This window comes from Exophiala oligosperma (assembly GCF_000835515.1).
Source record: "Exophiala oligosperma strain CBS 72588 unplaced genomic scaffold supercont1.3, whole genome shotgun sequence".
NCBI lineage: Eukaryota > Fungi > Ascomycota > Eurotiomycetes > Chaetothyriales > Herpotrichiellaceae > Exophiala > Exophiala oligosperma.
The window spans coordinates 3,846,867-3,870,058 of record NW_015622820.1 but is presented as its reverse complement, the minus strand read 5'-3'; the positions used below and the strand labels follow the sequence as shown (position 1 = coordinate 3,870,058).

At 50.6% G+C, this 23,192-nt stretch overlaps 4 protein-coding genes across 4 annotated transcripts; 3 read left to right on the top strand and 1 right to left on the bottom strand.

The window, feature by feature from the left end:
- Positions 1-1,815: 1,815 nt before the first annotated feature.
- PV06_04106 (uncharacterized protein) lies at positions 1,816-2,220 on the top strand (the record flags this gene model as incomplete). The annotated part of the gene is made up of 1 exon (XM_016404956.1): positions 1,816-2,220. The coding sequence occupies one exon, from the start codon at positions 1,816-1,818 to the stop codon at positions 2,218-2,220; it is 405 nt and encodes a 134-aa protein (XP_016265961.1).
- Positions 2,221-9,061: 6,841 nt separating this feature from the next.
- PV06_04105 (uncharacterized protein) lies at positions 9,062-10,333 on the bottom strand (the record flags this gene model as incomplete). The annotated part of the gene is made up of 5 exons (XM_016404955.1): positions 9,062-9,074; positions 9,127-9,152; positions 9,225-9,317; positions 9,416-9,639; positions 9,712-10,333. 5 exons carry the CDS (start codon positions 10,331-10,333, stop codon positions 9,062-9,064), a joined length of 978 nt encoding a protein of 325 aa, XP_016265960.1.
- Positions 10,334-11,115: 782 nt separating this feature from the next.
- Positions 11,116-13,352, top strand: PV06_04104 (uncharacterized protein; the record flags this gene model as incomplete). Its single annotated transcript, XM_016404954.1, has 5 exons — positions 11,116-11,247; positions 11,307-12,086; positions 12,154-12,285; positions 12,364-12,487; positions 12,568-13,352. 5 exons carry the CDS (start codon positions 11,116-11,118, stop codon positions 13,350-13,352), a joined length of 1,953 nt encoding a protein of 650 aa, XP_016265959.1.
- Positions 13,353-14,625: 1,273 nt separating this feature from the next.
- On the top strand, positions 14,626-17,439 carry PV06_04103 (uncharacterized protein; the record flags this gene model as incomplete). Its single annotated transcript, XM_016404953.1, has 10 exons — positions 14,626-14,753; positions 14,913-15,153; positions 15,220-15,238; positions 15,304-15,498; positions 15,569-15,855; positions 15,937-16,143; positions 16,205-16,713; positions 16,769-16,869; positions 16,952-17,181; positions 17,244-17,439. 10 exons carry the CDS (start codon positions 14,626-14,628, stop codon positions 17,334-17,336), a joined length of 2,010 nt encoding a protein of 669 aa, XP_016265958.1. The 3' UTR covers positions 17,337-17,439.
- Positions 17,440-23,192: the final 5,753 nt, after the last annotated feature.

Sequence of the window (23,192 nt, the reverse complement as noted above, 5' to 3'; positions counted from 1 at the left end):
AGGTTTCAGCTCTTGCTGCTCGTCCACATAGCCGGCCCAATTTGCCGGACGCATCCGAGTTTCGGACCTCTTGATAGGTCTGCGTGCGTATGAATTTACCGACCCAGAGACCGCCGGTGTACCGAGAGGCTTTGCGAGTCGGGAGTACGTGATTGGTTCCAATACACTGAGATAACTGAGTCAGATGAAATTCTGGAGAATGGATTACGAGGATCTCAAATGACGTGTGGGAGTGGCTTACTTTGTCACCGTATGACACACAAGTGTTCTTGCCCAAGAAGATGGCGCCATAATTGGTCATTTTTTGGAGAGCTTCACGCGGATTCTCCGTCAATATCTGAACGTGCTCCGATCCATATTCGTCGGCGACCTCGTAGGCCTGGTCCAATGTATCCGTTATGATTACCTCGCCAAAATCCCTCCACGAGACTGACGCAATTGGGGCGGTCGGTAAGACTCTCAACAGCTCGTCAATGCAGCGCAACGTCTCCCTACCGACCTTCTCACTGTTGGTGATGAGTTGCGCCGGGGTGTCTGGGCCATGCTCACACTGGGAAAGCAGGTCAACGGCACACATATAGGGGTCGGCATGCTCATCGGCGAGGATAAGGACTTCTGTCGGCCCTGCGAAGAGGTCGATCCCGACCTGGCCGAACATTTGGCGTTTCGCGTCAGCCACGAACGCGTTGCCGGGTCCAGCGAGGAAATCGACCTTAGCGATGGTCTCAGTGCCCAGTGACATGGCTGCGATGGCTTGGACGCCACCCAATATGAAGATCTCGTCGGCGCCAGCTAGATGCATGGCCGAAATGGTCGCGGCGGGAAGTTTACCGGCAATAGGTGGTGTGCAACCGATGACATGCTTGACCCCGGCGACCTTGGCGGTCAGGATGGTCATGTGTGCACTGGCAAGCAAGGGGTATCTTCCTCCTGGGATATAACTATATCGTCCTCGTCGTTAGCTAAGTCACAGTCGGGACAGAGGAAGAGTGTCATTACCATCCCACTTTTTCAATGGGGTTATTTTTCTGACCCAGGAAGACGCCCGGCTGAATCTCAAACTCGAACTCATGGAGAGATGACTTTTGCTTTTCTGCAAAGGCACGAACATTGTGCTGGACTTCCCTGATATCTTGGATGATCTGTGGATCGACCGTGGCCATGATGTCGTCGATTTGCTTCGCAGAGAGTTTGAAATCCGCCGGTGACCACGAGTCGAACTTTTGAGAGTACTGTCTAACAGCAATATCGCCGTTGGCTCTAATATTGTCGATGACATCCTTGACAATGCTGGAGACATCCACCTTCGGCGCATTTTGAGCCTCCGACCCCTCTTTGGATTTAAGTCGTCGCACGCCCATCTTTTGCTGGACCATCGATCCTCGTTCTCGGTCTGTTTCTAGATAAGGTAGACTAGATATTGATGATTTATGGTGTTGACGGCAAATCACTGATAGTTGCTTCTCTGGTTTGTTAGCCTTGGTCTTAACAATTATGTCGATTGGGACATGACCAGAGAGATCTCTTGATGCGCTACGGAGTACATTCCGTAAGGTCCTCGGGCCAACTAAGGTATGTCCCCTCACCATGCGGCTCCAGTCTTGCCGACAGATCCCCATGGCTAGAATCTCCAACGATTCGACGAACTGTGGGTCGTCTCAGCCTTGCCTCCAAGGGGAAATTCCATGAGCCTGGGTACCACGTGATCCACGTGATCGGAAAGGGGCCTTCAGTGGTTTGGTAGTGTTATAAGACCACAGCTGTAGAGCAAGAGTAATGGCCTTGACGCTTTCCAAGAGGCCTCGTCGCCTCGCTATGCCACAAATTCCGCGTTTGACTGGCGTCTCGCCCGAAGTCGGTCCCATCGCGTATGGGATGATGGGTCTAACATGGGATGACCCTAACCCACCCAAAGAGCAGAGCCTGGCTACCATGCGAGCCGCTCTCGAAGCAGGTGCCACTCTTTGGAATGCAGGGACATTGTACGGCACCCCCGAGTATAATTCAATTCACTTGCTGGCCGAGTATTACTCGAGATACCCGGATGACAGAGACAAGGTCGTCGTCTTCCTCAAGGGAGCCACGGTTCCCCCTCCGAAATATATCGACGGATCTCCAGAGAACATCCGACGCGAGATAGACCGGTGTATTTCAATTCTGAACGGCGGGAAGTCCATCGACAACTTGCGCTATAGACTAAATAAAACAGGGAATAATTAATAGAAGGGAGGCAGCAGGGAAGTTAGTGTTAAGTTATAGGCACGCTTATTCCTGCATATACAATTATAGACACAATCCATAGAATCAATCTATAAATGTAACTGTCTCTTTGATATATGCTAAAGGTCCCTGGTCATAGGAGTACCTATTGAGTATATAGTCCCGAGAGAACTTAGATCGTTCGTGATTATACCTTCACTAGAAACGTGGAACGAGCAAACTCTGCCTTGGGTGGCCATTCAGATGGCAAAAAAGGACACGAGAACTCATATCTGCCAGATCCGATGGCACGGCCCTTCTCTTCTTCTCTTCTTCCATCCTGGCTCTTTTCCTGCCAGTCTGATGGCAATATAACCACTGCCTTTGAGTTTGGAGGTACAACGACCGTCATGCTAAATATCCCGTCCGCTTCATTGACTCTCCACGAGCATTCAACCCTCCCATATGGGCTCTCATATGCCACTTTCGCACTCGTGATGGTGCCACCTGGAACCGGGCGGACTTTGATATTCTGCCATCCAGGGGTTATGGGGCTGATTCCACCCATGCTATTGTGCAGCCAGTTCGCGACGGAGCCCAATGCGTAATGATTGAAGCTGGTCATTTCTCCCGGGTTGATTGACCCATCCGGGAGGATACTATCCCACCTTTCCCAGATGGTTGTCGCACCCATGGTGATTGGATAGAGCCAGGATGGGCACTTTCGCTCGAGAAGCATCCGGTAGGCCAGTTGGTGATTTCCCGTGTCGGAGAGCGCGTGGGTGATCAATGGGGTGCCGACGAAACCAGTCCCGATCCGATATCTGGCTTCGTGCACCAGGTGGCAGAGACGACTGGCCGATTTGGCGACCTGGGCCCTGCCTTCGAACAGTCCGAAGCAGAGGGCGAGCGCGTGTGCCGTTTGAGTGTCTCCAACGAGAAGGCCTGACGGGGCAATATATTCGTGTCTAAAGGCTTTCTTCACGGCGGAAGCGTCCTTATCGTAGCGGTCGGCATGTTCCGACTTACCAAGTAGCAGACTGACTCTGGCAATGGTTTCCAGCACTCGAACGAGATAGGCGTCGGCGACGAGAAGACTGTCCGTGCGAGCCGCTCCTGGCTCATCTGGCGGGGCAGCAGGATCCAGCCAGTCGCCGAATTGCCATATGTTCTGGTTCCACAGACCGTTCGGACCTCGACTTATCCCGCTGTCCACCCAAGCTTTCATACTGGCGTACTGTCTGCGTAGGATCTCCAAATCCCCCGAGGTGTTGTATAAGTCCCAAGGTGTCAAAACAGTGACGTCGTGCCATACGCACTGAGGCCCCGGTGGAAAGGCTGGTTTGAAGACATCCGGCACAACGAGACCGGGCACTCCGTCCTTCCCATCTGCGAGCTGTTCAGCCGACACATCCTCAAGCCAGCTACCGAGAAACCCCTGCGTGTCAAAAATGAAATTTGCTGAGGGACTGAAGACTTGAATATCTCCAGTCCATCCAAGCCGCTCGTCGCGCTGGGGACAATCGGTCGGCAGAGAAAAGAAATTACCCTTCATACTCCACAAAACGTTGTCATGGAGTTTATTAATGAGAGGGTCGGAGCAGGAGAACCATCCGGTTCGTCTCATGTCGCTATGCATGACAAGAGCTGTGATATCGTCCTGGCTGGGCATTGTATCGTCAGTAGGCCAGCCATTTATTTGGACGTAACGGAAACCATGAAAAGTAAACTTCGGAGACCAAGTGAACGATTGCTGGCGAGACAATGTCACCTTATCGATGGGTTTGGCTTTTCTCAAAGGTCGTGTTCCAAGTTCCCCATTCTCAAGTACTTCTGCGTGACTGAACGAGATGGTATCTCCCTCGACGTCTCCTGCCCCAGTCGCGGCTGGTAGGCGTACCTGCAACTTTCCAACCAAATTCTGACCAAAGTCGACCAGGGTTTTGCCAGCCTTCGACTTGAATATCTTCACAGGACATAATTTTCCCGTCACCCGTACAGGCGGAGACTCTGAAGCCAGGAGCCTCGCGGATGGAAACTCCAGCTCATCAGTTGATGTCCAGGATTGATCGTTGAAATTAGGATCACTATTCCAGCCTTCTTGTTCCTCACGAGAATCATAGTCTTCCCCATCGTAAATCTCACTGCGAGTGGTCGCACTTTGATGCGACTTCCATGTAGCATTCGAGACCAGTGTATGGCTGTCACCGTTTTCACAGAGGATCTCAAGTTGTGCGATGAATGCTAACCGGTCACCATAGATACAGCGTCTACTAGCCATTCCAATCTGACCAGCGAACCAACCCTCGCCAACTTCAACGCCAAATATATTGGGCTGGCCAGTAGCCAGTAGCGTCGTCACATCAAAAGTCTGATACAGTAATCTGTGGCCGTAGCTGGTCCACCCGGGAGCCATTTCCTCTTTGCCAACCCGCTGGCCGTTGATGAATGCTTCGTAAACGCCATGAGCTGTTATATAAAGGCGAGCTCGCAAGATCGTTCCTAGCTGTTCAGACAAGGGAAAGACCTTTCGGAAAAGCCAAGGCCGCATCGGTTCATTCTTTTTAGATCTGAACCGCGACGTCGTAAGCTTCGCCTTCCAGTCTCCTTTGGCAAGCAGCGCGGCCTCAACAAGGGCAGGATTCGACCACTCGGTGCTGATATTTGATACACGGCCGGTCAAATCTACAGTCTTGCCCTGCGAGCGAACTTTTACCCAGGCCGACCTTCGTGAGTCGAGTGATTCGTCAGGCCAGGGCACTAGTACTGAGTCCGAGCTCTCCACATGATATGTAATTCCCTCGACATTACCGTGCCCGCCAACTTGGATGTCGTACGATTCTTGCGACCAATCTTTGGTGTTGTCGTCCGCAGAGAAACGCCATGAGATTCGAGGTCTTGCATATCCGATACCGAACCCGGTGGGATGGTGTTCAAACGATACCGCTGAGATACGGATTGAAGCCATGGCGAGGAATAGAAATTACTGATCTCACAACTTTCTTTAGACAAGCGAGGCCAGGACTCAGACGTACGAAGCACATACAGGGCAATGTGTGATCTTCTAAAATCAGGTTCTTCATTCGGGCGCCAGTCCATCCGAAGAATGGATATCCCGCAATCTCGATCGGCGCGAGCTGGCGCAGATCGTCGGGTTAGAAGGGTAGTATTGGCTCATCCACCATGTGAGGCTAGCCACCAGGATTGATGGCGGGGCCGTGGGCAACAACGCTCGCTCGCAATTGTCCCGACGAAAACTGTTCGTTGGCTCGTCTATGAGTCAGTAGCAGCAGTGCAATCGAAATCTGATGACGGGACAGGAGTGGCGGTGTGGAGGGCTGGGGAGATTTGACCCTGTATCTCCTAAGCGAGGTATAGAGGAATACGCGAAATTGTGATTGGGAATTTCCACCCTCGTCGCGGGGCCCCAGATTCAATGGCTTCGGGGCAATTGTGAACGAGTACGACAGCGATGAATACTACCGGAAGTATTGGCGCAGTTGCGTGATGAGTTGCTGGCGTGTCTTATGGCACGGCATGGTCTGTAATCCCACAGTCCTGCAGGCGCCAATGATGCAGCTGGATTTGGTGAAGAGGTTGCACTTCACATACTCGGACGAGGTGCCTATATATGCACCCTCCCCTCCTGCTCATGTTAACTACCAATACTCTTTGTTCTCAGCGGGATCGGTCCATGCTAGTCGTCAACATCACATCAATCGCTAAAAGCAAAAGCTTAACGGCACAGTCGCACTCACCATGGCCAGTCTCGCGATGGAAAAGGCCGAAGCGGCGCACACCGCAGGAATCGGTGCTGATACTATAGGAATCACCGAAGTCGACGGATACGAAAGCTATGGGCTCGTTAAATCGAGATTCGATGAGCTTTCTCTTCCCCGGACTCTGTGGGTGTTCAAGCGGGTCATCCTCATTATCCTAGCCGTGTACACGGGTTACGTTTGCGAAGGATTCGAGGTAAGCGAAGGCGCACTCCCCCCTTTCCGGCGGGAGCTGTCGCGTAGACTACCATGCACAGATTATTAATAATCCTGCTCAGCTCGGCGCTGGAGGTAGTATCGTCGCGAACGAGGGCTTTATCAAGCAGTTCGGGGAGCACGGCGGCACGGGCGTGAGGGCCCTTAACGCTACATGGCGTAAGTCCTACTATAACTTATATCATCTGTACCGGATGAACCCGTAAAGCTAACAATAATGATGTTGGCCACCAGTTTCCACGTGGAGTGCTCTTCTGGTATGTGCACGATTCCTCTCATCACCCTCAACGATGCTATCTAACAAATATACTAATGCGGATGTTCTAGAACGTCGGGCAAATCGTCACCTTAACTCACATTGCATGGTAAGCACCCTCCGCATACCGCGCTCGAAGGGTGAATGTTCTCAGGGCGCCAACTCGCTGTACCTGACACACTTCACTCACCCAGGTTTGCCGACAAATACGGCCGCAAGACGTCATTCTACCTTGCATGGATCTGGCTTGTCGTCGTACGTGAAAGGCATCCTACAACATTGGCGAGAGAAAAACTAGCTGATGATATGTTTAGGGCTGCGTGTTCCTCAACACGGCAAAGAGCCCGTCCGTATGGGTAAGTCCAAGCAGCTTAAGTTTCTACTTGACCATGTAGAACCCCGAGCTCATGCTGAGCTCGTTGTCGTAGGCCCTCGCGAAGCTATGTAATGGTGCAGGTATCGGCGTCCTCCAGTAAGCCTTATACCCTCCTGCCTGAATCAGACACTTCGATCAGCACTCACCGCGAACTTTGCAGAGTCACATGCCAGGTGTACGTGATGGAAATCTGTCCAAATAGGATCCGAGGCGGTATGGTCACGTTCCAATCTGTCTGGTATGTGTCCCCTCGGTGCGACCACCTTGGCTTTTCCGTTGCTGATCATCATCCAAAACAGGAGCAATATTGGTGGTATTATCTGCGCTGTCATGATGCAACAGCTCAACCAAAAACACCCCGACAACTATCTGTTGGCTATGCGAATCCTCTGGGCTCCAATTGGGTTGATGATCGTCTGCTGGACCCTCGTTCCCGAGTCACCCTGGTTCCACGCCCGACATGGCAACAAGGACAAGGCCTTGAAGGCCATGAGGCAGCTTTATGGTGGAATTCCCGGTTACGACTTCGAAGAGGAGTACGGGATTATCGAGAGAACGATCGCGCACGAGAAAGAGGTGCTGATGGAGGTACCGAGTGTGATCCACGTCTTCAAAGGTCTTAACTTGGTAGGTGTTTCCATTTCCCTTTACGTCTTGTGCTTCCGAAACCCCCCAAAACCCTTGAGAAGGGCTAACCAGGAGTGCGTCAGAAACGAACCCTCACCGTAATGGTACTCGGAATCTCACAGCAGCTTGCCGGTCTTGCCATTATCAGTACCTACTCAACTTGTACGTTGCGAATTGATCCAGGGTTTTAGGCCTGTTAAAAGAGCATACTGACCCCCTGCCTCCAGACTTCTTTTCTCTGGCTGGATTGGAAGACCCCTTCCTCGCGACTGTCATCCTCTCGTAAGATACTCGTGCACAATCGCCGCCGGCTGTGTGTACTATGAGACTGAAATTTCAATGTAGCTGCTGCAATCTCCTCGCTGTCTTGTGCTGGTCTTTGACCACCGATAAGTTCGGCCGTCGTACCATCATCAACACATGCGAGACGGCCGTCTGCGTGATCCTTTTTGTCGTGGGTGGCCTGTACTGGACGGGAGCGACAACCGGCAACGCCTCTGCTGGCACTGCCCTCGTGAGTCCCCGGCCTCTCCCCTTCCTGTTTCTAAGACCACAGATTCCTTTTTCCGGCTGACACGCTCCTCCAGTTGGTCATCTGCTGTTTCTGGACCTTCTTTTACTCCATCATTGTCATGTCTTATTATATTTATTCGGCAGAATTACCCTCTGCCATCCTTCGAGGTGAGTGCTCAAACATACATGGACCACCACATTGTGGGTTTCCTCAAAATTGACAAGGAGACCAGTAAAAACCGGACCTGTCACTTTCTTCTTCAACTCATGCATGGGCATCGCCACCTGGTGCGTCAACTCTTAAACCTCTTCCCCACTCTCCCAATCTTCCCCCGGGTGCAGAGAAATCTCATTCAATCGCTCGCAACAGTTACGCGACTCCACCAATGCTTCTCGCGCTCAGTGTCAAGGCTGGCTTCGTCTACGGAGCGTTCTCAGTGCCAGTTTGCATCATTTTTTGGTTCTACCTTCCCGAAACCAAGGGGTAAGCTAGCGTCCCTCTTACTGGCGAACGTGGCGGTACAAAATCTGACTTTACGTAGCCGTTCTACCGCCGAAATTGACGAGCTTTACGAGCGCAAAATCCAGGCATGGAGGTGGTCCAAGACTGCCACGGCCGCCGAGGGCCAAATGCATGCGGTTGCACAGATAAAAGGTCGAGTCTAAACCACTCAAATGTAAGAGATCCATATCTAAGAGGATGGAAACATGGCTAGAAGGTCGTACGTAGTGTAGGGGGATGAGATTAGTCCATGAATTCTGTCCTGGATGGGGCACGGTGATGTAGACGGACGTGGGTTTGTGTTCGAGCACGTATATGCAGTGTGTTTAAGGGTGAAGCGACTGTATTCGAGAATTTGCAATGAATCATTCGGTGATTCCGCGGTGCGCTCTCTATCTTCAACTCTCTAGCCTAAACGACCGAGTTAGAGTCAATACTTCTCCCTATCTTACTGCCAGCCTTGTATTATACCGCAAGTAGCGAAGGTGTGGTATTTAGCCTAGTTTTACTACTGGAGGCGCTCTCATTGCGTTACGTTGGTCATAAGTCACTAACATTGCTGCACATGTGGCACCGTCTCTAGCCCCGAAGTCCTAGAGTTCGTCCCTGATAGACAGTGTCAGCTTGAGATGAGATTCCGATATCTCAGAGTACTGACCCAGGATAAAAATGGCGTGTCCAACGCTAGAAAAAGTATCAGGTCATCAGTGGCCAACTAGACGCAACATCCCGAAAAGAAGGGTAGGAGGAAATCACCTTGTCATATGGGCGTGAAGCGTCGTAATATCGTAGATCGGTGGATAGGCGGATCACACCGTCCTCATCGGTGTTGATACTCGAGGCGTGAATCTAGTCCAAACCCAAACCCAAATAAATCAATTACCATTCATTGGCACGAATAGTGCTGCTAGTTCAAGCAGACTGCGAAAATTTGGGGAAGCACCTACGGTGAACGGGTCATGAAACACAACGTCTCCTGCTTCGAAGGCGCTGACAAGCCATTTTCGCTCGTACCGAGACGCAAATTCGGTAGGCTTCGACGTTTGGAAGAGGTCTCCTCCGCCATCTACCATATTTTTGTTATAGGCATTCTTGGCCTCTTCTTCGGAGAACCCATTCTCTCGGGATCTGCGCGTGAATTCGGCTTCGATGCTTTCGCCGATTTTCGCACCTGATAATACTCCCGCATCAGGCCTTACAGGAAAAATGAATGATAAGGCTAGCAATAATTTGGAGGACTTACTCTTTTCCAGGTACATAAGCCCTCCGCCGTTCAGCTTGACATCGCCTATTGCACACCAAGCCGTGATGTTGGTCACGTCTCCCTGTCTCAAAAAGATCTGGTCGTAGTGCACGCCCACGGGTGAGGTGTTTGGAAGGTTGCAACGAAACAAAGATCGTTCGAAGAGGCGCACGTCCTTCCATTCCGTGAGCTTGCCCACGAAGTCGATCAAGTTCGGATGCTTGCAAAACTGCTCGGTGTACCATTTCTCGGTATGTGCCCTGGCCGTTAAATCGGCAAATGTAGCTGCACGCTCGCTCTTTGGCTTCCTGAGATCTGCTACTCGCGAGCTGAGACCTGCAAAGTTGGATAGATCGTTCGTCTGGTCGAAGATGCCTTCGATGGGAGCTGTGCCAGGCTTCAAAACACCTGAGGCTGATAAAAGGCGGAAGTATGATTCTCGGGCTTTCAGCACATGTTCACGGGGAAGCAAGCCTTTTAAAAAGAGGTAATGATCCTCCTTGAAGCGCTCCCGGAGAAGTTCAATCGGAGTGTTTGGGTCTGATGGTCGAAGCCAGCCAAGCTGATCTGGTAGCAGGGGTCCATCGCTCAATTGGATATCGGGAAGTGTCACAGCAGGCATTTTCACTTTTGACATATATGTTGTATGTTTGTGTTGTTTTCTTGATTGATAAGTTGCGTGCCGGCCCTCGAAGCTAAACAGTGAAGCTCTTAAAAGACGCTCGCTACCATGGACTCACCTGGAATTCGCGTAAGGGAAAAGCGGCACAAGGCCGAGTCTTCAGTTTTCCGCCCAAGTTGCGCAAATGGTATTCGAGAGAACTTTCGGCGTAGCACGCAGCGAGCCTTCGACTTCTAGATCTTCACGGCTCTGGTTATGCCTAGGCGTTTGTGAAACACCTGGTAATGATAGTACAATCCTGTACAACTCACAATCGGCAAAAAAATGGTGGAACCAGTTTCCCTTTTCTTGGCTAGCCTCCGCGAGATCGTTCTAATCTCCTATTCCCAACATCCCGGTGCAAAAGCCTCCGAGGCTACGATTTCCTAGAGCAGGACGGCCACAGATACATGACCAAGCGTCCAGGAACAATGCAGACCGAGACAGTATTCTAAACTTCGGCTAGTCCTTACGCCAATGCAAGTCTGTCAGCGGTGCATCTATTCATGGGGTTGGTTAGCTCCTGAATGAAACCCCAGGTTCTTGGTAAACATCGAGGACTTGGGCTGAAATTGCGTTGGGCGGTGTATTCACGATCGGAGTGTCACTCAAGAGATTGTTTGTCGCTCTGCAATTTCTGATCTTCAGGGGTCAAAAAGTTGCGCGAGAATGGTATAAAAGAGCATCAAAGGGCGGTAGACGACAGGACTAACAATTTCAAAGCAGCCCCAACGTATCTCAAAATGTTGTTCAGGAGCATGAAGCTGTGGCATGCACTTTGTGGGCTTCTTCACATCGCACAAGGCCTGTATCTAGACGTCGCGACAAGTGGAGGCAATGCTTCGAGCCCGATGCTGTATGGAGTCATGTACGAAGTATGGCAAGCCGTTATGAAATAACCTGAACATGGGATATGGCTGATCAGACGGACCAGGATGTATATCACTCGGGTGACGGCGGTATGTACAGTGAGCTGATCCAGAACCGAGCTTTTCAAGGCACCACTGTCCACCTGGACTCGAATAGACACGTCGTTCCGCCTTTTGAGAACCTTGACTATTGGCACAGCCGAGGCTCTGACTCGCTCGCTTTGGACAACGATGCTCCTCTCTTGAGCGATGCACTGGCCTGGCACATGCGGGTAGACGTGGACTCAAATGCATCTGGGGATACCGGCTTCTGGAACGAGGGCTACTGGGGCATGAACATCACCACTGCCACCCGGTATGCAGCTAGTTTCTACCTTCGTGGAGACTATGACGGCGAGATTCTGGGCGCCTTCTGGAGCAACACGACAAAGTCGATGCTCGCAAGCACCGTTTTCACCGTCTCGCAGACGGAATCGGACGGATGGATGCTCTATCAGCAATCATTCACAATCGACAACTCCGCTCCAGACGGAAAGAACACTTTCCATCTTACATTCGATGGTGCCAAAGTTGCCGGAAAGTGTCTGCGCTTCCAGATGATCAGCGTCTTCCAACAGTCATTCGAGAACTCCAACAATGGCCTACGTATGGATCTCGCAGAAGGAGTCCAAGCTATCGGCGGGAGGTTTCTCCGCATGCCAGGCGGAAACAATATGGAGGGTCAATCCTCGCCATACCGTTGGAAATGGAATGAGACCATTGGTCCTATCATCGACCGCCGTCTCTTTCCAGGTACCTGGGGATATATCAACACCAATGGCCTTGGGCTTTTGGAGATGATGCAAGTAAGTGCCGGCAGGGCCATCATGGTCCTGAATTTGGAAGTGAGTCAGGCTGACCAAATGGCCTCAGTGGTGCCTAGATATGCAGCTTGAGACTATCCTTGGTGTATGGGGTGGCCTGTATCTCGACAGCGAGGTCATCGCTGAGGAAGATCTTCAACCATATATCGACGACGTCCTGAATGAGTTGGAATTCTTGATGGTATGCCAAACATTACATTTGGCCTGGGACAAGCGATCTTTTAGTTGTGCAGAGCCTAACACTGTTTTGTTTGACTAGGGACCTTCGACATCAAAGTACGGAGCATTGCGAGCGTCATTCGGCTACCCTGACCCATTCAAGATCAAATATGTCGAGGTTGGCAACGAAGACTATTTGAATAACGGGATCCCGAGCTACGTTGGTATGAGAGAGCCTGACCGCCGGTCCCTTGTATGACAAGGATGAGGAGAATTCACTAACACTTTTCTTAAAAATCTCTAGGCTACCGCTATACCATGTTTCACGATGCCATCAAGAACGTCTACCCGGACATAAATGTCATTTCCTCGATCTGGATGGGCTACTTCCCTACCCTCCCCCCTCCCGGCACGGTCCAGGATCTCCACGACTACCTTTCCGTGGCGGACATGGTCGGTAAATTCGGTGGCTACGACCATGCGGATCGCAATTATCCCGTGCTCGTGGGTGAGTATGCAGCCATCTACGACGACCAGCATCAGAACCCCAATCAGCTCAATAATCCTACTCTGCAGTCTGCGATGGCAGAGGCGGTGTATTTCCTCGGTCTTGAACGAAACGCCGACCTCATTATTGGCATTTGCCATGGAGCGCTGATTAAGAACCTCCTTCACGAACCGGGCAACGTTGCCATGATGAAGCACTCGGCCACTGAGATTGTCTTCTCGTACAGCTATTATGCCGCCAGAATGTTCGCCAACAACTACGGTTCCGAAACCGTGCCCATCACATCTGATTCCAACTTTGGGCCACTGTACTGGGCAGGGACCAAGGATGCCTCGCCGTCGGGTAAATACTACTTGAAGATTGTTAATTTCGACGGCGCCTCCTCAACCCCCGTCACCGTCACAATCGCCGATAAATCAAGCCCTGCCAAGCTGATCACTCTCTCCGGGCCGGATAAATATAGCACAAACACGCTCGGAAGTGTCACCAGCGTCTGGACAGAGACGACCATCTACTCCAAGAATGGGACCTACAACTTCACTCTGTCCGGGGAATACGCCAGTGCCGTATTGATTGTATAGAGATGATAGTAAGGCTTTTTGCTGGCCTCTTCACGTGTATAATGTATCACCCGGGATTAGTTGGCCTAAAGTCGTTATATGGTCTTGAATGTGACAAAAACCAACAACAACAATCCCCTCATTCTTTATTGTCTTACGGTAACCCTTCTTTCCTCTTCGCCGAACGCATTACCACCCTCTTCTCGCCTTGAAGGTCTGTTGGATCAAAGCCACTCTCTTCGCCACCGTGAGTATTCTGAATCGTGACTGTGTTGTTATGAAAAATCAATTTGATCGTCTACCGACGCTGCATTGTGGTGTGCTAACAACTCCATCAGCTGTCGCTGTTATTCTTCACCTCCTACGCGGCGGTGATGCTGTCCGCCACAATATAAAAGAGATAAAAATCGATATATGTCTATTTGAAAAGCATATATAAATACGGGTATACACTTATCTTTTGAGACATACTTAGCGAGAAAACTTGCCTTCACTTTCGAAGCAACAATATGACTCTCATTGGCGGGTTGGGCATGTTTCTGAACTAGGTTCAGAATTAACTGCAATGCGGAGATCACACCAATACTGACTGTATTTTGATGAGGGTTTTCGTGAGGCTGGTCTTGCCGGGACTTGATGGTCATAGCAGTCAATGCGCCATCACCCTTTCGCGTGGTCTACCGTATACGGACTTGGCGCACGGACAAAACTGTAGCCGGGCCGAACGTATCGGGTAATTTCGCCGAAATTTACAGGATAAGTCTGATCAGTCCACAAGAAAACCCCCCCTTCGTTTTCAACTGTGGTGTCGGTCTACAACATTTCTACCTGAGATAGACAAGCCCGCTTTGATCGGATACACAGAGCTACCATATCACACTCGGATACAAAGCACTACCATTCATTGCTACCGCGGACACTGCATAGTCCAAAGCCGTTGCTCTCGCAGCTATTGCCTTTTGTTCGCCCATGAGCTCAACCGCTTTCTCCAGTCTAACTCGAGATCATGGGCCGGGCAAAACCAGGCGGTCTGTGGCTTGTAGCCATTGTAGAACAAGGAAGATCCGTTGTACGTCTGCAATACCCTAGCCAGTGCACTTTCGGCCCTGGTTAGTTAGGCTCATCATCTCCGCAGGCAATGGACAAATCCCGTGCACCAACTGCTTAGACCGTTCCGAAGAATGTGTTGTGGTATCCAGAAGACCTTACCGAAAACAAGGTGATCGAGGAGTTCGAGCAATTTCACGTCGTCACCACAGTACAAGCGCCGACTCTCCGAGTTCGCATCGTCAGAATGGACAGGGCAATCCCAGCCTGGAAAGCGCTGGACCAAATCATGATCAACGCGTCACTCATATTGTTCCAACCTCAACAGATGACAATGTCCATCATAAGGACAGACTCAATGACCCTGAGACTGCTGTAAGTCTGGACAATAGTTTTCCGAATAATTTTTCTTGTGATCTTCCTATGTGGTTGTGTGGCTCTCCTTTCTCAGATTGTACTTTCAAGACCGCAAACAAGGATTCTTACGCCCGAATGATAGCCTGATGTCTTGTCACAGTACCCAGCGCCTGACAGCCTCCAGGATGTCCCAGAAAATTTCGTGGTACAGTATCCATTGACCTTCGTCCATTACCAGGCCGACGATACAACAATCAATTCACCCAACGACAACAGAACCTCTCACCAAGACAGTCTGACCCCACATCAGACTGAACACGATGATATCAGCGTCGTGCCTCACAGCATCGTGCCTCGAGAGAGGGCGACTTTTCACCAGAATGAGCACGAGGATAGCAGCGTATATGCCTCAGACACTGTAAGTCTTGAACCAGACATGTCTCTTGCGCGGGCTTTATAGTGACTAACTCTGTAATCACTATAGTTGAATCAAGAGTATTATGGTAAATTATGCTATTCGTTTCGATGTTCTACAAAGCTATTATCTTAATACTAACCACGGAAGCAGGTCCGCGAAGTTTTTTATCCTTCTCTTCTCAACCTGGAGTGGTTTGGATCAACTCAAAAGTCAAGTCAACTGAGTTTTCCCATGTAGCCACGCGAATGATTACCGAAATGGCGCGTATGTTGAAGATGAGTCGCACGCCATCTGCTGCGCGGGAACCAGAACCTCCTGCAGAAGTCCAAAGGCAATATACAAAAGGTGATCGACTTGACTCATATGTTTTGCGATCTGTCTTGATTTTCCATACTGACGATATCGCCAATTCAAGCCTACTTTGAAGAAGCTCCCGAAGCAGCCTTCAATGTCGTTAACCGCTCATGGTTTGAGTCTCGGCTTAGTGCCCCTCAAAATGGCACGACCACCGACGACAAAGCTTGGTATGCGTTGCGTAGTGTTCTCTGGGCGAGTGGGTCTCGAATTTCGCTGTCGAAAAGCAAGAGCTTTGGGGAAGCTTCCCGGTCTTCGTGGGCCTTGTTCGAAAATGCACTTTCTGTGCACACCGAAATTCAGCTTTTGCGCGCTTCTCTAGTCGCTGTACAAGCACTTGTGTTAATGGTTCGTTGTCACTTGTAAAGATTTAGGTCAGAGAACAAGATATTCGTTGTCGTCACTTCTAACTACTCCTCCATTTCACAGGCATACTACGCCGAAGGTGTGGGCAAGACATCCTTGCAGTACATGTTGTGCTCGACTGCAATGCGCCTTGCCTGTTCTAAAGGGCTACACCGACAACCTCCGAGATCATGGAAGATACCTCCATACGAAGCCAAGCATAGAAACTGGATATTTTGGTCTATCTATTGCTTGGAGAAACAAATTTGTACACGCTCGGGCCGTCCATCGGTACGTTCTATTCAATATTTGCAGCGCCTTCTGCCATAAGCTAACCAATTGTCGGATCCAGTCGATGGATGACGATGATGTGAGCACTCTTGTTCCCCAGAGCGCGCTCACAAATTCATCAGGGGACACTATGTATTGTCACATCCTCGTCGAGATGATGCAGCTGTGCTCTAGGGCCAAGAAGCGACTCTCGTGCTCGCGAGGTCTTGCACAGGTCGCTGAAAATTTGATTGAAACTGTCCGCACTCTGGCCCAAGAGCTCGAAGATATGAAGATCCGCTTCGCTATACAGTACAATCTCTGTCTAGATGAGCCACTCGACCTATCTAGACTGCCAGTCTTGGGATTAACATTGCGCCAGGCCCAATCCCTCCAGGCCCATTACTGCTGTCTCGTGTTGGACATCAACACCCCTTTGAGCTACCCGTGGTCGGGGGTCCATGCCTACGCGGAACAAGACTTGCCGGCCTCTGCACAAGTCGAAAAATCCTGTAGCGCTGTTGTACAGGCTGCACGGCGTTCGATTCTTGGAACTCGGCAGATCCAGTTCGATGCCAGCTGCACCGCACTGTGAGACCACTCGGACGGCGACGACATTCAGTTTTTCGGTTGCTAAATTTTCCAGGGCTTCATTGTACACCCCCTTTTACAGTTCCATTAACCTCTTTATTCACATACTCCGAGATACGAGTATGTCTTCCACGAAGTCGGATCTCATGCTCCTAGGTTTGTGTTTCGCCGCTACCAGTTGTGCCATTGCATTTAGTGTCCGAAAATCGAGCTTCCACTGACCACAGTCACTTTGCAGAGATCGCGGTGGGATATTTTTCAAGCCTCGAATTAACTACAGATTTCGAACTGTCCGTGAGCTTGGTAAGAGAAATGAGTCACTTCGCTCGTCTTGCCCTCGAACGTGGTAACAACGAAATCGGGAATGGTATTGGCGGTGACCTTGATACTTACCGCAATATCACGGAGTTATCGCGAGACACTTTCCCTAACAATTGTGTCTCTGAGCCAGCAGAATTTGATATCTACGTAAGTGTTTCGAGATTTTGCATATCATATCGTCTGCTCCGAGAACTGACTCAAGCACCTAGGAGAACGAATTCTTCGGCTCCCTACCAGATGAGACATTCGAAATGTGGAGCACTTTACTCCCGTTCACCGATATGGATGATCTTGTTCTCTGAGCACGACGACATATGTCAAGAGCAATTATTCAATAGCGGAACATTTGATTTCTATTTGTACTAGTATCGATTGCTAAAGACCTTCCGATCTGTCAGACGCTGGTCATTATAGAATGGTTTGAAGTTATGCCTTTTCCACAAAGTTTACAAGCCAATATATCTCTAAGGTCTCCTTCCTATCAACTTGTCTTTCCTCTCCTCGGTGGCATCAATTCAATGGACAATTTTAGCTCTTCAGTGTGTGCTGCTGTGGCCATTGACACCGTTGACCTGCTCTCTCGACGGAGCCTTGACTCCGAGAAGGGATTCGGCATTTTTATGCGCAATCATCTCCAGCTGCTGTGGTGTCAACAGACCGCTATTCTCGAGCTCAGTGAACCATTTCAGGCCATGTTCGTTGGTGGTAAATGGATAGTCGATACTGTACATGATCCGCTCGATCTTGGTGTTTGCGAGAATGCAGCGCATCGGGTCCAAGCTCCAACAGGCGGATGTCGTGATCCAGATATTCTCGTCCCAAACCTGCCTAAAGGTGCGTTGCCTCTTTCCCATGATGGATTCTTGATCACAGATCCGCTGGAGCAGATAGGGCATCATCTCTCCAAAGTGGCCCAGGATGATCTTCAGCTTCGGGAACTTATCAAAGACCCCTGCGGCATGGAGCCGGAGTACGTGGACCCCGACATCACTGTGCCATCCCCACATAGCTCCTCCGATCACCGTGGCAGATCTGAGAGGATAATTACCCAGATAGGTTTGTTGAAGGAGCTTGTCCGATGGCCAGGATGGATGGAGATAGACAGGAACTCCCAATTCTTCCGCCTTTTTCCAGAAGACATGGTAATCATACCCATCGTAAAAGTTCGCTCCGACGGTGACTTTGTTATCGATCAAGGCTCCTACAAAACCATGGTCTTTGACGGTTCGTTCTAGTTCGACAGCGGCAGCCTCTGGGTCAATCATGGGCAGAACGGCAAAGCCGGCAAACCGCTCCTTTGATTCGCCCGACTTTGAAATTTCTGTCGCCAACTGATCGTTTCCCGCCCGGCAGGCGTCAGGAGATGGATTCTCTGCAGCACAGTGCGAGATGACTTGGAGAGACACTTGTCCTCTATCCATCTCTTCCAGGCGCAGATCACCCGCATCAAACAGTCTCTCGATCGCGCCAGGCCATTTCTTGATACCCTCTTTCATTGAGTTATCGAATGAGTCGAAGATGGCTTTGGAATAGTAGTGCTCTTCGAGCGTGATGAGTGGAGGAGTCATACTGGCTTCACTGTTGGTGGATTGGCTTCGTGTCGCTCGATGGCACTGTCAGTGTGGTCGGTTGGTAGGATGTGATCCTGTACAAACGAGCCCTTTCTGGCGCAAATGAATCAACTGCGTCAGGTGCAATATGCAGGACTATCCTTACACCCAAATATCGGTGGATCACCACAGGCTTTTGACCAGCCGAGGTGAAGCATTTTTGTTGTATAGACCCACTTTCTTTCTCCTAGTGGAGTTTGATTGGAGGTTTTAGGAACGGGGGTACTTCACCTGCCCATCCGCTCGGCAAATCTCTTCTAGTCTTTCCAAAAGCGTTCGGCGTTCAGTTTGAACCGGCTCATTCGCCACAGCTCCTGAAGACATTCTCAATAGTTCATTGCTTTCCCAGCCTGGTCGGTGGTCACACCATGCCGAGGTGGCACACGTAGGATCCTTCAAAGAAATTCGCTAAAATCATGTTCATGAGACCCGTGGTTCAATTTCAAATATGTGTAAAAGCTACGAGCACAACATGTTTCGATAGTTTTCTCTGCCATGGATCCCGTGGAGTCTTTTCTTGTTGGGAAGCAATCATCGAATCCGTGAGCAGGGTATTTAAAGGCTGCTTTCCATTACTAGGACTAACAGATTCTCAGCGCTTGTCGTTATCTGTGGTTTAGACAGCATCACCTTTCCAAAACATTGTTCAAATCAACCGAGGCCAAAAGATAGCCATGACTTTGCCTGCCGCAATCGTGACCGGAGGGTCATCTGGGATTGGCGAGGCTCTGGTGCAGCACCTGATATCTCTTGGTTGGAAAGTGATTGTGGCCGATCTACAACCTCCTAAAATGTCCAGCTCTGATCTCCTGTACATTCGCACCGACATATCCTCTTGGGACCAGCAGTTCGACCTGTTCAAACGAGCCTATGACTGGGGCAAACGATTGGATTTTGTTGCGCTCAATGCTGCTGCCGATGATCGAGATAGCATTTTTAGAAACCTGTCTCATGATATCAACAGTCCACCGTTGAAGCCGGATACGAGGTGTTTCTCTGTAAATAACATCGGAACGTACGTATAACACAGACAAGCACAAGATAACTCGACATTTTCTTGTTCTATACTACCTTACTGAGACATATTCGGCTCTAACTATCTCTCGGGACAGATACTACGGCCTCAAGCTCGCCGCACACTACATGACAATTCCAAGTCAAGAGGGCGGGAAGCCAAAGACAGGCGGCAAGATCGTCATTACCTCTTCTGGAGGCGGACTCTTTCCGATTCCTGCGATCCCCCAATACACAGCCAGTAAGCACGCTCTTGTCGGTCTCGTCCGGGCGCTCGCAAAGAACCCAGACTCGCTAGCGGCGAACATCTGTATCAACGCAGTGTGTCCCGCCATTGTCGATACTCCAGGTCTCCCACCTGGGCTGGTGTCAAAACTCCCACCTGATCAGATTACCCCGATGAGCACGATCATGAAATGTTTCGACGCTTGCGCAGATCTGGCCGAGGTGGGAAACCAAGACTGGGTCGAGCGAGGCCGCACCGGGGAGACCGTGGAAGGCAATGTCCACGAGATGATCTGGCACACTCCCCCGCAGAGGCCCCATGGTGGAAACAGCAAGTTCGAACGAGAAACAGGGGTCCTGGCAGTTGCTGATGCATACAAGTCCAAGGCTAGCTAGATAGGAATGCGAAAACGATCCAATCTGAAAGTCTCATCCGTTCCGAAGACATTCTACACTAAAACGGTATATCAGTAAAGGTACAAGAGTGCAAGAGCGGTAGTAGTAGAAAATAAGTTTCGTAGGACGATATAAGGCTACTATTGCGCGGAGGGCCTGATTTCTCTTTTGTAACGCATACTTGTACAGGGACTGGCAAACTGCCTCTGAGCACAGGTTTGAAGTATGGCATGTGTTTTGATATCGCTAGAGGTCAAGTGGCTTCCTCCAAAGCAACTCGACCGAACATAGAATAAGACCCTATTCTATCTCCTTCAAGCTCCTCTTCGTCTCGGTGACATCCTTTGACTCAACGTTATCATGACGCCTGAGCCGAGTTGCCAAATTCTCCTCCGCCACAGTCACTGCGGTGTGATTTGTGAAGTATGGTGAAGGGTCCGCTACCCAGAGAGACACCACGCAGGCAATCACAAAGAAAGGAATGGACGTGTACCAGACATAGGCGAATGCATCGCTATAACCCCATCGAATAGCCTCCCGTGCTGCAGCTACCACGTCTGGTGGGAACGGCTTCACCGCTGCTGGTACCCGGGACTGAATCGCTTTAATCAGTTTACCCGTCTCTTTTGCAGGGAAACCCAGTGGAACGACCGCAGCCAGAACTCTTGGCGGAATGACATTGGGAAGCCGGTCGTTAAGGACGGTATTGAAGATGGTGCTGCCTACAGCGCCACCGAGATAACGCATGGCGCCTTGCAGACCATAAGCAAGACCGATGTCGCGCTGCGGAACGTGGAGACCCACGGTAACGTATCCAATCACGATGATCCAGGTGAAAGGCACATTCACAAGAGCCCGAAGGAACAAGCCCGGTGCGATGCGATGGGGCGTCGCAAGAGACAGCAGTCCGCCTGCCAATGCCTGGATAGCATTTCCTGCAAGAAGTTGCAGAGGGATATGCTTCAGACGTGGCACGAGACCACCCAATACAGCACCACCGAACAAGCCACCAACTGCAGCGGGGACGTTGTACCATCCTGCGGTGATCGGGTTCGAGGTGAAGACGAACAGGATCTGTTGCGGGATGAACGTAGTGCAGGCGATATGTCCCAGTCCGGACACAAACATGATGATGATGAGAGAGTTGAACTCTCGGAATTTTCGAAATAGTCGCCACGGAAATAGTGGTCTGGTGTCGGGACCTCGAGTGAAGTCCCAGGCAAAGGTACACAAGAACAAGATGGCGCCGAGGACCAACGGCGCGATCACGGCCGCACTTCGCCAGGGATGTTGAATTCCAGCCCATCCAAGACCGAGTAAGAACAAAGTCACTCCGGAAGTGTAGAGAAGAATTCCGATGTAGTCCAGCTCATACAGAACCTCCCATTTGGTGCGATCCTGGAAGATCCGACGCGGTGGCTGATAGAAGATGACGGTACCGACCACGGCGAGGACTCCGACAATGTCACCAAGGATGAACAACCAGCGCCATGTCGCGCGGTCGGTTAGCGCGCGAGCTATCAAGGGGCCGAATAGCGCGAGAATGGCAATGCTGACCTCGATCCATGCAATCCCTAGTGATCGCCACTTGTTGGGTAAGATTTCGGAGACTCCGGCGAAGATGCTACGGGAAAGAAAAGTCTCGTATTAGCATGTATGGAGACTTGGCCGGGGGAGAGACGGAAAAATTAACCCCTCAAGAGGAGATACTTACACAAAACAGATACCTGTGCCCACACCGAGGAGTACCATCCCAGCGATGATCTGATTGAAGGTCAGGGCGGTAGCACAGACCAGGTGACCGATGAGAAGGAATGCTTGACCCAAGAGAATCACATCCTTCCGACCCAAGTAGTCACTAAGTTGTCCTGCGATAGCAAATGCCACACTCCCGCTTAATGAGAAGCCGCCGGCAACCCAGTTGACATTGTTCGTGGATCCCTGTAGCTGGATGGCGACCACGGTGGCCACGGAAAGAAAGCTGTTCAATGTGAATCCCAGCCCCGACAGGAATGTCAGTCCGAGAGAGAAGACCGCAGCACAAGTTGTCCAGTTGATATGGGCGTCTTCATCGGCACCCTCCAATGCCGCTTTATGCGGATCACCGTGGTCATCGTGGATATGAGAATCCAGAACCTCCTCACCGATCCGATGCTTGGAAGGTTTGGCTTCTGACGCCGGTGTGATGGCCTCAACCATCTCTTGTTGGCTTCTCTCGATATCTTTGTGGGTTTCCTGCATATTGCTGATTTTGTAATTCTCTATCGATCTTGCAGTTGATATCCCGAGTGCAAATACCGCACAAGTTCAGGGGACAACAAGGCCTTTTTCACTTGAAGGTCCATAGTCTGGAGCTAACCCAACATGATCGGGTTAATTTCTCTGGTTATTGATATCCCGCCAAATTCCCCACCACTCCCGGTTTCTGGATCCTGGGGAGGGTTCGGTACTCCACGGCCCACTACATCTTCCGGTGGACTTCTCGAACGCGGGGAGAGTGGCCTGGACGGCTGCATCCCAGCCTGAAACACTTTGTAGAGTTGCTTGTGCTGAAGTTTGCTAATCGTGCTGTTTCGAACTCTCGCAGTCCGGTGGAGCAATCTAGCCCAAAAGACTCGGCGTTAACCACATACTCATTGTAGAAGCTACTTCGTAGATCCATTTGCTGACATACTTGTCAAATGATCATAGAGAAAGCATACTCTGCCTGTCAGTCTCTGACTAGATAATATCATACACGGAGCATACGATGTTAGAAAGGATATCTCGCGTTGCTCTGTGTCTTTCCCAGCCCGGTTGTCAAATGAAGCATTGGTGTAACGCCCTGGACCTCTTCATCTCCACTCCGGTGGCGTTCTTGGAAAGCCCCTTTTGGTTCGGTATATTTCGTGTTTCTAGGCTCCGCGGCCTGGG